This window comes from Myripristis murdjan, chromosome 24, assembly GCF_902150065.1.
Source record: "Myripristis murdjan chromosome 24, fMyrMur1.1, whole genome shotgun sequence".
Classification (NCBI taxonomy): Eukaryota; Metazoa; Chordata; class Actinopteri; order Holocentriformes; family Holocentridae; genus Myripristis; species Myripristis murdjan.
The window spans coordinates 12459030-12472109 of NC_044003.1; the positions used below are offsets into that span (position 1 = coordinate 12459030).

General features: G+C 41.7%; 1 protein-coding gene across 7 annotated transcripts in view; it reads left to right on the forward strand.

Moving 5' to 3' along the window:
• The window catches only part of utrn (utrophin), a 217804-nt gene that overhangs the window by 150802 nt on the left and 53922 nt on the right, over positions 1-13080 (forward strand). For all 7 annotated transcript variants that reach the window (XM_030047485.1, XM_030047488.1, XM_030047484.1 and 4 more), the window contains 2 exons: positions 3450-3528; positions 5028-5088. In XM_030047485.1, the coding sequence (XP_029903345.1) occupies positions 3450-3528; positions 5028-5088 (140 nt within the window). The remainder of the gene's footprint in view (positions 1-3449; positions 3529-5027; positions 5089-13080) is intronic.

Below are 13080 nucleotides of genomic sequence, written 5' to 3' on the forward strand. Positions count from 1 at the left end.
TAGAGGCATGCACACACACCTCCACTTTCACTATAGGATTGTGAAAACACCTCTCTAGTGACAAACTTTGCACAGATACAAGTCAGCACAGTCAAGGTCAGACATTTTAGAGGGCACAAAAACTAAGAAAAACACATTTTTGAGTGGAGCAGTCTTTAATGCTCTGGCATGGGTGTTGATGCAGCCTGCCTCTCACAGGTTTTGGTTTTCTACATCCTTCTGCCATTCCTCTGTGACGATCTACCTTTTCATATTGTCAACTCAAATTCATTTATTTATGATATATTCTTAAAAAAAAAAAAGTTTGTCCCAAATATCTTGACAAAGCAGCGAATGTCAAGATTATAAACATAACAAACACATCACTCATTTCTCTTCTTATACCACTCAACTTTATGTTGCATTTTGTCCACATTTGCTTATATGGATGCTGCCTTTAATATAGCCACGTCTTATCTAGTCCTGTTTCCTCTTTCGCTCTGTTTGCCTGTCTTTTTATCTTTCCCCCTGTCTCTCACTCTCTCTTCTCTCTCTGTCTGCCTGCTGATTCTTCTTTTTGTCAGACTCACAGGGGACTGAGAGTCCCTCTACCTGTGTACCTGTTTTATTTGAACACAGCTTTGTGCTCACTGCAACACTTTGTCACTCTACATCAATGGACAGTATTGTCACAGCATACCAGTCACATTCGCTGCTTCTGCACCCACTTGAATGCCTTGGTCTGATCCACAGTGGGACTTGCTGGGTGCTTCTTGTAGCAGGGCATGTCTCAGCCCTGAGGGGGAAGCCATGGAGAAGTCTCTTAACAAATCATCACAGAGAATGAGAAGAGAAGGCATGTTGGTGTGTGAGTTAGACAGTGTATTCCCTCATAGGCTTGTATGCATACAAGTGCATACCAATGTGCCAGTTCACATCACGGAGCATTTTTAAGTGTGTGTTAGTTATGTAAAATTCCCGCCATCATCAAACAGGGTCTCCTGCTGTCCTTTTCCTCAGTTCTTTTGCACCAGGTTCGCATCAAACACATGGATCAATCTGATAGTTGCCAAAGGTTATGAAAAAGGGGAAAATTTCAGTTTCACTTCCAAACGTGATTTTTTTTCTCCATAATGAGCATTCAGCTATTCAACCGAACAAATGGCTTGTCAGGTGGAGAATGATCCTATCATGTCATATGCCATCACTGACATTTTGAGCACACCTAGCACAACATGTTTGGATAATAGGTTCATGGACAATTTACCCATATACTGTGAGGCTTATCTACTAACAATGAGAACACTCAATATAATGATCACATCAACTCTCTGTGAACACATGTAACCGGTCTGTTATACGTATTAGTATTCCCTAAGGATTATTTAGTATGTAAGCATAGGAGAAAAGAAAGCTGCAGTTACCAAACACATGACCAGGAGTGATATAAAAACTAGAGAGAAGAAATATATTTTGATGTGTAGTAAAATGTCTAAAATACCTTGTCATACTGAGTGCAAAAATAGCAGACCACAAGCCCCAGCCAGTTTTTGTTTTTCTTTGTTACAAAGTTAAGCCGTTCCTGTGACTGACAGGCTCTCCTAACTTAACTCATGTCTGGTCCTTGTCTAATGTGATGCATAACTGGATCATAGCTGTGCACAACAACAGAAATAGCCAGAGATTTGTGCAGAGGAGTGGCAAGTAGCTTTCCCTTTTATTACGGGCTCCTTTGGGTTCCCGGCTTATCTACTTTTGCCAGGCAGGCCTGTGGTGCCCGTAGTGCCCGATGGCAGGAGAAGGGCACACAGGTCACACAGTCAAACTGTGATGGCATCAATTTGAAGGACCACAGGCAGCCACAGATGGACTGTGATCTCGGAGACACTTTTGAGGTGTTGTGGAGATTTTATATTTGTATTTCCTTGCAAGGAGACTTTCAGTATTGGTTGTAGAAAGGCGAACCAAGAATGTGATCCAAAAAGTGCAAGAAAGGGAGTTATGTTTTAATAATAATAATATAGGGTTGGGAAGGAAAAGAAGCTAAAGAAATCATCTTCTGGTAAGGTTGACAGTACTGAGACACTGGCACACAGTGAAGCTGTGTAGCTGGGCCAATTTATGGCTTTGTGATTTCCCCATGTAGAGACATCCAGTAATAGTCTTTGTGCCTTGAGAATGACCATAACTCTCCTCCTGTCTCTTTCGTTTTCTCCGTGTGCAGGAAGGCAGAACTGTCACTAATAAGCTGAATCTGACTGTGCAGTTTGATGATGTGGTTTTCATATGCAGACAGCTCCCATCTTCTTCTCTGTGGGACAGCCACCGTAATTGTCATTAGTGGGCAGCCGGAAATCGGGTTATTCTATGCCTAATTTTTGGCACCCTGTGTGGAAGAGCCTTATCTGGCTGCCATAGTGCCTGGGGTGTGTGTGTTTTTGTGTCCCAGTGGCACAGACTGCCAATAATATCCTGGTAGTCAGCATGATGCAGCACAATAACCCACCAGTCACGTAGGATACAGATGCACTGCTGGAGAGGTCAATACACAGCTTGCATAGGAGCACAGGATTGATTGGTGTGTGTGTGTGTGTGTGTGTGTGTGTGTGTGTGTGTGTGTTTGTGGGGTTTGTAACTCACACCTGCATGGTGCCTTTGTATAACGCCAGCGTTTTACTGGATGTACTGTACTGCAAGCAAAGACAAAAACACTTCCAAACTTACTTTAATTTCGCTCTTTTCAGCAATACAGTATGTATAGGAACTGAAACCACTGGTTTATGGAAAACATGCACATTGTGTAGTCAACATGCCTCCCCACCTCTAATGAAATTCAGAATATTTAAGGTTGAAAATACAGGATTGACGCAATTCACAATTCTAAATCAAAGTTCAGCTATGTGTATATACGAGCTATGTTATCCAACTTCCTGTATGCTGTAATACTCGTCAACAAACTGCTATTAACCGGTGTGCATTCATTGTCTGTAAATTTATTCAAGAAATTATACAAAAAACCCTTTATGTGAGTTTCTCCACTTCTTCACTTTGCATTCAAAGAGATTTCAACCCGACCATCACCCCAACTCTGGCTGGTAAATAGTACTGTTTGTGTGTATTGAGGTTCACAAAGCTTTATTGTCATGCTAGTTATGCACAGAGCAGTATACTGTGGTACAAAATGTTTTTCCTGGACCACAGTACAACTTACAAGGCAAGAGGACTACACGGTACAAATAAACACAAGTGCAAGTAAACATGACATTGCAACAGTTATATATTACAAACATGCATGCACATACAATAAACACCTATATAAAAAAATATACACCATACAAAGTGAGTGAATCTGGTATGAGTATATGATAAATGTGCAAGATCTATGTACTCATTGTGATATTATGATGAATATGGCAGCATATATGCTATGTCACATGATGGATAATCTTGTCTGTGTGGTCTTTGTGCAGGTGGCTGTGGAGGACAGACTGAAGCTCCTTCAGGAAGCCCACCGAGACTTTGGCCCCTCCTCTCAACACTTCCTCTCCAGTGAGTACAGAGCCAATTACGCGTCTTAGGAAATTGGAACATTTTCAGGGCTCAGTTTGTTTCTACTCAGTTACATTGGTTCATATCCCCTGAATTTTTTTTTTTTCCCCTTTCTTATCCTTCATCTTTTCACGGTTTTGGTACTGTGCACTAACTAGTCACAAATTCTCAGAGGATTCGTAGATACATGTGCACACGCATACACACACACACACACACACACGCACACACACACAGGCAGTTTGGGGTTTGCAGACGAGGCACTTTACTCTTGAATAATGCAAAGCTTAATTACAGCTCTTCACTGACTCCCTCCACTTCCTCTCCCTTCAGAGTGGTCATTAGCAGAGAGAGAGAGAGAGAGAGAAAGAGGGTTAGAGACACTAAAGGGAGAGAGAGAGAGAGAGACAGAGACAGTCACAAAAGACAAATGTAGGAGTGTGACCATTAAACAAAGCAGCCAGTTTCCCGCTGTACGTCCCTCTCTATCGTCATTTTCTATAATCATAAAGCCATTAGTGGCGTTTTTTTTTTTTTTCCTTTTCCCCAAACTCCACCTGACACAGACAAAATGGACGGTGTGCGATTCTGAGCAGGTGGGAAGCTTGGCTGCCACGCTGCGTCACCGATAGACACAATTTTACAAAGTAAGCATGCTGAGGGCTCAGCGACTCCACCAGACAAAACACCGCTCTGTCTCTTCTTTCATCTCCCTGGCACAGCCGCTATCTACTCCATCACGCATTCACTCTCATTACACTAGTAGCTTAATATTCCCTCGGGGATCAATAAAGTACTGCATTCTTATCTCTCTCTATCCATCTAGTATATCTCTCAATCTCTCTTAATCTCTTTCTCTTACTGTCTTTTCATCTCTCTGCCCGTGCATAGGGCAGTGTCGAGGAGGCGGGAAGATGGGAAGGCAGGAGGGCAATAAATCAAGCAGCTACTCTGCTCAGTTTGGCTCTTGAGAGCTACGAAAGTCTTATATTTGCCTGCTTTTCATATCATACCAAGCTGTCATTCTGCGGGTTGGCTTGGTCTTTGAAGATCGCCTCGCTTATCCGCTCTCTTCACTCTGTCCTTTATCTTGTATTCTCATAATGAAACCCGCCAAGATTACACATTATGTCAGGAACGTGGCACCATTTTGCAAATATGGGCATTGGGACTGTCTGTTTTGATCTCTCTCTCTGTCTCTCATGTCTTCTCCTCTCCCTTATCCCCTCTTTTTACTGATAGAATAATATCCATTTACTTTTTTCCCCAGTTTCGTGCAGAGTAAGAATCTGATTTACACAGTTAGTCTATACCATTACACGACTGTGGGTGTGAAAATTATTTAAAGTCCAGCACCAAACACTAAATGGAATCACTGTACTGCATGTAAAGTTGTGCTGCATTTATGAAGATGGTGTTTTTGATTTTTACTGTTTGCAATTTCCCTGTCTCTCTCTCTCTCTCCACATCACTTCCTCTCTCTCTTTTGCTCTCTGCAGCTTCTGTGCAACTCCCCTGGCAACGTGCAGTCTCTCAGAATAAGGTTCCATATTACATCAAGTAAGTGGAGAGAAAATGCTTTAAATCGCTGTCTGTGTGTCTGTGTATAAACTCTGTCTGTATAAATTGTGTGTATAGGTGTGTTTGTTCATAGCCACTGATTACGGTGAAATACTGGAGCAATTAAGGCTGAGGAATCACTTTGTATTGCTTTGTTACAGTTCTCCTCGTGGTTTTTTTTAGGATGTAACTCCAAGATGTTCTGAGATGTTTTGGAGTTCATCTGGAAATGTGCTGTTTGTTTAGTGTGTAAAAATGTCTGCAAAAGATGTTTTACACTAAAACCTCCTTCATTTGTTAATTATGGTCACATAGTTTTAAACACTGAGGTATACAACCTGTATATGCAAATATCTTATCACTTTGTCATTCACAACTTCAGTCTGGAGCTTTGGGAGGGAAAGTGTTTACAGCCATATCGTCCTCTGGGTAGACTGACTGGAGAGTATGGCATGCACAGCATATAGATTTGATTTCTCATTTTGATTTTGCATTGCAAAAGTGTCCATGGACTGTCAAATAGCCCCGTATCTTCAACATACTTCCCATGGTGAATCTATTACCTGAATATTCTCAACCATTTCCTGCTAGAGTTCTGTTCTCCTGTGACCTCTCACATGCATCATACACGCATGGTCAGGTACCTGTAGTTGTATTTATATCCCTTTCATGTACATCATGTGTTGTGCTCCCCAATGGAAACTTTTTATCTGCCCACTCGCTCCTCCACGTATATTAAAATTCAGTCAGTTACAGCCGCATATTTCTCATTCAGTCCAGCATTCACTCTTTCATTTGAATAGATAATACCTGGCTGTATGCCGCGACAGCCTCTCTCACCATTCTAATACTCAGTATAACAACTTTAGCTGGGTACCTCACTTGCCATTCTAATCCTTTCTAAATCAGGCCAAGCAGCAGGCATCATCTCTATTTAAATAAGCAGACAGGCAGCCTTTGCTGATTGCAACCAGAACAGCTTTACAGCTGTTCACCATAAATGCTTGTCTAGCAAGGAAGGAGATGTAGTTGAAGCAGAGATGGAAATTAAAACATTTATTCTAATGAATTTTTATCTAACTTTCATTGAGCGCTGTCCTAACTTTGCATTCTTGCAACCCCAAGTGGCAACCAGACACAGCTGTTTTAAATCGTAAAGTTTGACGGATGTCACCGCCAAGACCTGTGCAACATAACGTCAGGAAACTGCAGACTCCTCTAAGCTAAATTCCTTTTTATGCATGACTGTTGGAGTGTAGATTGTGAGAGAAATCTTGTGGCAGCAAGTTCAGCAATAGTTAAGGAGCTGTGCACTGAGAAGAATTCCCAGTGGCCAGTAGTGACCATACACGAGACTAGAATTTCATTTAGGCAATTAGAGTTAATCTAGCTTTCATATTGGCCTCCTGTAGACCGTGCAACTGTACATATACAGGTAGGTCCATTAGCATTTGGACAGTGACACAGTATTCATAATTTTGCCCTTTTACACCACTACCTTTGAATAGAAGCAATCAAGACGAGATTGAAGTGCAGACTTTCAGCTTTAATTTAAGGGGTTGAACAAAAATATGGCATTAAGCGTTTAGGAATTACAGCATTTTATATATTGTCACCCATTTTCAGAAACGCAAAAATCAGTGGACACTTGACTAAAAAGTAGTTTCATGGGCAGGTGTGGCCTTTTCCCTCGTTATTCCATGACGAATTAAGAAAATAAAAGGTCTGAAGTTCATTGCAGTTGTTTGCATTTGCATGTGCATTTGCATGTGGTAGCTGTTTATCAGAACCTTCTTTCAGAACCCATTTTTAATCCCAAAAATATCATGTGATGCTGTCACCCTGAGCAGTCGACCATTGCTGAGCTCCCGCTACCACTGAGCAATATTTGATTATTTACCTAATTTGTAAAAGTTGCAACCATACAAAAACATGTCCAACATCATGGCTTTGATAGCTTTGGAGTCGAGGTTAACAGGCTTGGAGACAAAAGTGAGCCAAAGAGGTATCTATGCTCGTGAAGGAGGCCATCATTAGACTCAAACGGGGAAAAAAAATCTACCAGACAGATAGTAACAACAAGGAGTAACCAAATCAACGGTTTGGTATATCCTGAGTAAGTAATACACTGGTAAGCTCAGCATCATCAAAAGGCCTGGGAGACCATGGAAGACATTTAAAGTGGACGAACGAAGAATTCTTTCCTGGAGAAGAAAAACCCATTCACGTCTAGGGAAGTCAAAAACACTCTCGAGGAGGCAGGAGTATCATTGTCCAAATCTACAGTCAAGAGACGTTTTCGAGAAAAAAATACAAAGGGTATACAGCAAGGTGCAAACCACTGGTGTTACTCAAGAACAGGAAGATCAGATTTGACTTTGTAAAAAAAACATCTGAAAAGGTTCTTTGGACAGTTGAAATAAAGATTTAACCTGTACCAGAATGATGGGAAGAGCAAAGTTTGGAGAATGAAAGGAACAGCTCATGACCCAAAGCAGAGCACATCATCTGTCCAACATGGTGGAGGCAGTGTTATGGCATGGGCATGTATGGCTGCCAGTGGAACTGGCTTACTAGTGTTTATTGATGATGTGACTGCTGATGGAAGCAGCAGGATGAATTCTGATGTTTATAGGGCTATACTACCTGCTCAGATTCAGCCAAATCCCACAAAGCCGATAGGACGGCTCTTCACAGTGCAGATGGACAATGACTCAAAACATATCGCGAAAGCAACCCAAGAGTCACTGAAAACAAAGAAGTGGAATATTCTTCAATGGCCAAGTCAGCCCAGAGACCTCAACCCAACTGAGCTGCTTTTCACTTGCTGAAGATCAAATTGAAGGCCAAAAGACCCACAAACAAGCAGCAACTGAAGGCAGCTGCAATGAAGGCTTGGCAGAGTATCTCAAGGGAGGAAACTGGTGATGGGTCCATGGGTTCCAGACTTCAGGCAGTGATAGACTGCAAAGGATTTTCCTCCAAATATTGAATGTAGTCCTTATAATTATAGTAATGTATAGTTTGTCCAGTTACTTCTGAGCCTCTGAAAATGTTCTGTGTTTGGCATTGAGCTCATAGTAAGTGGTGCTTTTGTAATGGACTGCATTTTATTGAGAGGTGTTACTCTGTCCCCATCATGTATATAAATAGCGAGGACAAAAAATTAGAAACAGCCCTCAATACAGTGTAGTCCAGTAGAAGAGCTCTGCAAACTACAACCTCAGTAATAAAGATTTAATAAAATTTACACAATGTCAACAGAAACTGAACATTGTAAACTTTGCTAAAAGGTAGAATTTATGGCAGAGCTGTTGTCTTGAACTGCATTAGATTATATAGGTGGACCTAATAAAGTGACCACTGATTGTATGTATGTATGTATATGTGTGTGTGCGTGTGTGTGCGTGCGTGTGTGCATGTATGTGTGCATGTATGTATGTATATACAGCAGAACAAAAAACACACATTTTCTTTGCGGCCCAGACACTCAGAGCAGCAGAGCAGTGGATCCACTGCCTCTAGCTAGCTGTCAGTGTACCCTGGACGATATGAGAAAGTGCCGATTCAGTGAAAACTAGCTATTCAACCATGATTTTGCGGCATGTCTGAAACCGGTACTAGGCAATGTATACAAGGCTCGGTGTATTTTGTACAGCTCAGCACGTTGGGAATACAGTCACTGGAATCCCACATGCAGAGTGAGAAACACAAAACTGTCAAATCAGCCTGCAAAAAAGACAGGTATTTCCCAGTTCTACTCTACCCTAGTAATTGATGTTTTTTTTTTTTTTTTTTTTTTTCCAGTTTTGGTTATTGTTGAACTGGTCTTAAATTTCATTCTGAGTGGCATTAAAAAGTCTTTAAAAGACTTAAATCGAACTTGCCTTAAGCTGTAGAAACCCTGAAATTACAACTCAGTTCTGTTACACCTTTTTAACTAACGTCATTGCAGCTCATTACCTACAAGTTTTACAGTTATTTTTTGTGAATTTATGAATTTATGGTCAATAGACCTCATTTACATGAAAGTATACCTCACTTTCAGTAAAAAGAAAGCAGAAATTATGAATTATTTTGACTGTGGTTGAGATCAGAGGAACGTGTTTATGTATGATCACAAACTATTTCGCATTTTTAATGACAGCACATCTGCTGTCTTCCTGGGTCAAAACTGGCCTGGTCTGGTTTGATTGTTTATAAAGTATAAGATATAAATTGTCTCCCAATTCTGTGTCACATCAACCAACTTCATTCCATCTCAAAATAAGCAGAAATGATCAATTATTTTAGACTATCAAAGACTGGTATATGCCAAATATTATCCAGGATATTCAGAATTGACAGATGTAATATTATTCACAAATAACAGAGCAAACAAAGAGCAAAACAGTTGTAGTTATAAAAAAAAAAAAAAAAAAAAACAATCTTAGACAAAACAGTTTTAGAAGTAAATGTTATTTCTAAAACTGGATTTTAAACTTTCCAAAACTTTAACTATTCAGAATAATTTCAGGTCATTTGGATTAAACACAGAAAAACATCACAGGCACGTGTGTAGCTCTACGGAAAAAGGCGCATCAGAGGTGATGAAATCATGTTTACACACCAACGTCTTTGATGTTTCGTATGTGTGTGTTGGTGTTGGTGCGCGCGCACGTGTCTTTTTAAACAGAATGTGGAGTGATGTATTTGATACTGGATATGGGTTGGGTTGCGATCTTGCATTGGGTCAGGTCAGGTCCAGAATTCATTTGACAAAGTTGTGGTTAACGGGTCAGGTGCCTGTTGAGCCCTGCAGATTGGAGTCTGGCACGGGTTTGTAAAACTGGACCCGTGCAGGACTCTGGCTTCTACCCATGGCATTCTGCAGCCCAGTAGAGGGCCACAGAATCTAAAACGATCTAGGGCCTCTCAGTTAGCAGGGATGAGATGTTCTTCCCTGTTAGATGGGTGTATGTTTACGTTAAAAATGACATGTAGTTTTAGCAGGACAGTCAAAGAACATAACTTTATTTTCAAGGGTGGCTTTACCAAAGTCGAGAGATGTGTTTGCAGAGGGAGATAAGGAGGATGAATGAATGGACAGTCAGACAGATAAATTACGATGCAAACAGAGAGGCATATGCAGAGAAATGTAGACAAACTAATGAACAGTTGAGGGCGGCTGATATGGTAGGTGGTCAAGAGGAAAAAGTTTTCAGGCAGGTGATAAGGAGGCAGACAAAAGGAGAAAAATAGGATTTAGACAGCAAGACAGACAGAGAGAGAGAGAGGGAGAGAGAGAGAGGGAGGGAAGACACCTGCACTGTGTTTGGGCCTGCAGCTTGGCACTGGAGGGGATCAGAGATGAAAGCCAGAGACAGACAGAGACTCGGAGGACAGGCTTATAACTTCTGGAGTCAACAACAGGCTGTGATCACAGATGTGCCCAGCCAATGAACCTGCTCACGCCCACACACATTAACAAGCACACAGATACACATGCATGCACCCAAACAAGGATTGCACCGTCATGCACCAGAAAAAATATACACCAGCACACATCCAAAGACGCATACATACAAACAAGCACACAAAGTCAAAACTAACTGAGCACACACACTCACATAAATCGGTGTGAAGACACACACCCTATGTTATGTCCTTGCCTGTAGGTTTGTAGGTCCGCCCTGAGATCTCACATTCAACACAAAATTTCCTCTCAGATAGATGAAGAAAGGAATAATCCCCCTTCAACTCTCTTTCTCTTTCTCAGTTCACTTTCATGGCTTTTAAAATGGAGACAGTCTCTGTTGTAGAGCCACTGACACTGTATTGTCTGTGGTTAAAAATCCCCAAATCTTTTGATTCCCCTGCATGCCCCCCATCTGCACACAGAGATATAGGCTATGTGCACACGCACACGCATACACACACGCACACACACCCATGCACGCACATATGCACACCCACTTATGTGAGATTTGAAAACCGAACTCTAAATCTCTCCAGGACTAATCGCAGGTCGCTTGCAGTGTGCCAACATTCGAGGGACTCTTGCATCAGGCTTTGACACATTCATTTCTTCAACCTCAGAGCCCCTCCTCGGCTCCTCTCACCCTCTGCCTCGTCTCTTCAAGCTGACAAAAGCCACTGATTAAACCATGCCTTGTCCCCCCCCTGTGGAGAGGCATTCATGTGACAAATTTGGGAAATCAAATGGTTTCTCATGGGTTCTGTGCCAGTCTCCGCATGCTGACAACTACAGAGGCCGTCCTGTTTGACCCATGGCATTTTAGGGGGTCAGCAGGCCCAGTGGGGTGTCTAGAGGAAATATGGCATAGCTACACTCCTGCAAAGATTAGAGCAAGGTTCCTTTCACAGGCTAAGGTTTTATCTTGAAATACTGTCTGTATATGTTCCCAATTTACTGTGTGGAGAAATTTGGCACAGGAAAACTTTAAGGATACGTGTGTGTGTGTGTGTGTGTGTGTGTGTGTGTGTGTGTGTGTGTGTGTGTGTGTGTGCATATGTTTGGTTGGTGGTTGCTAGCAGAGCAAGCGGCTGTAATGCATTTATGTGGGTGGGCGAGTGTGTGCTTGCCCTCTCCAGGATGTCTTTGTTGTGCAGGCATCCACAGCGACTTGTCAAATTAAGTTCAATTTAGTTTTGAGAGGAATTCAGAGCTGTTTAAAATGTATTTCAAATGTGGAGTGCTGAGGTTAGAGGGCAGAAAAAAAAAAGTTTTATGCAGAAGAGTGAAAAGGCAAAAGGGGAGGGAAGCCAGAGAAAGACAGAAGATGTCAAGCAGTGAATGCAGGCACTTATCACTTGTCACGAGTCTGGCAGGAGGCTCTCATCATAAAAAGGTGTCGAAATTTTCCCCTGTTACTGGCTCCCTTTGATAGTTGACTAATTTTGTCTCGTTGGATATTCAGATATACAAGTAATAAGTCATCGGCAGGCTCATGATTATTCCTAGAAGTATCTGTGCATGTGTGACAGTAACAAACTCCCACCAGTGAAGAGAACATCTTTGGCTGGTCTGCAGCCAACAGCTTGATGGAATAAGTCCACCCTTTGCCCTGTCGTGCCTTGAAGATGCACTGTTTACATGGTCACCATGGATAGTGCCAAGGAAGAATTTTGTCATTGCCTCAGGCTGGTCTTTTTTTCCCAGACGTACTGTGTTGATGTTGATCAGTAGTTCTTCAGCATTTACATATTTAATGCCCTGTCCTCTTCTTTACAGCAGGCAGTCACTGCAGTAGTGGTCAAGTAATAGTAAGTTACAGGGTAGAAATGAGTAATTAAGAAACCAGCCTCTTTACCCTTCTCTTGGTCTCTGTAGTAAAGGAAATGCCTGCACTTAACAGGAAATATCAGGAAGTGGCCATCACTTTGATAATCTTAATTGTTATGGATGCACTCTCTGTCAGCTTAAGAGGGTCAGATGGCTTGTCTTTATCAGACAGCTCCAGCTTTCTGCTTTGCTTGCTCAGACAGACGTCTCATAAAAAAGATCTTATAGAGGGTTATTTTTTTCCCCCACAGTACCCTAGTGGCTACATACATTTATCTTTCCTTCATCTCCGGCTACATCCCGCTCTGTGACCCAAGTTTTATTTGTTGATGTTTACGCCTAGATGTCATTTAATTATCTTTATAAAGGGAGATGTCATGCGCCTCACGACTCACTTCAGCAGACTCAACCAGCTTCATCCCCAGACGCTCTCAGTCACCTCCTGACAAATCAGAGGTCCTATCATTCCTTATTACAAGCTCTTCAATTTCATCAACAATATTTTCCATAAACGTGTACAGAGCTCATTGGGTTAGAGCTTGGCACAGATGTTGCTTGCAATAAGGAGTCAAAAGATTTGCAGTGATGTCACTGTGAGTTTGTATATCTTAGACAAAGAGGTCCTCTAGTTATGACAGTCTTTCGTCCTTTCATAAAGAATAGTTTCCTTTGTACTGTCAAGACCTTACAATGGGTTGAGGTCCGGC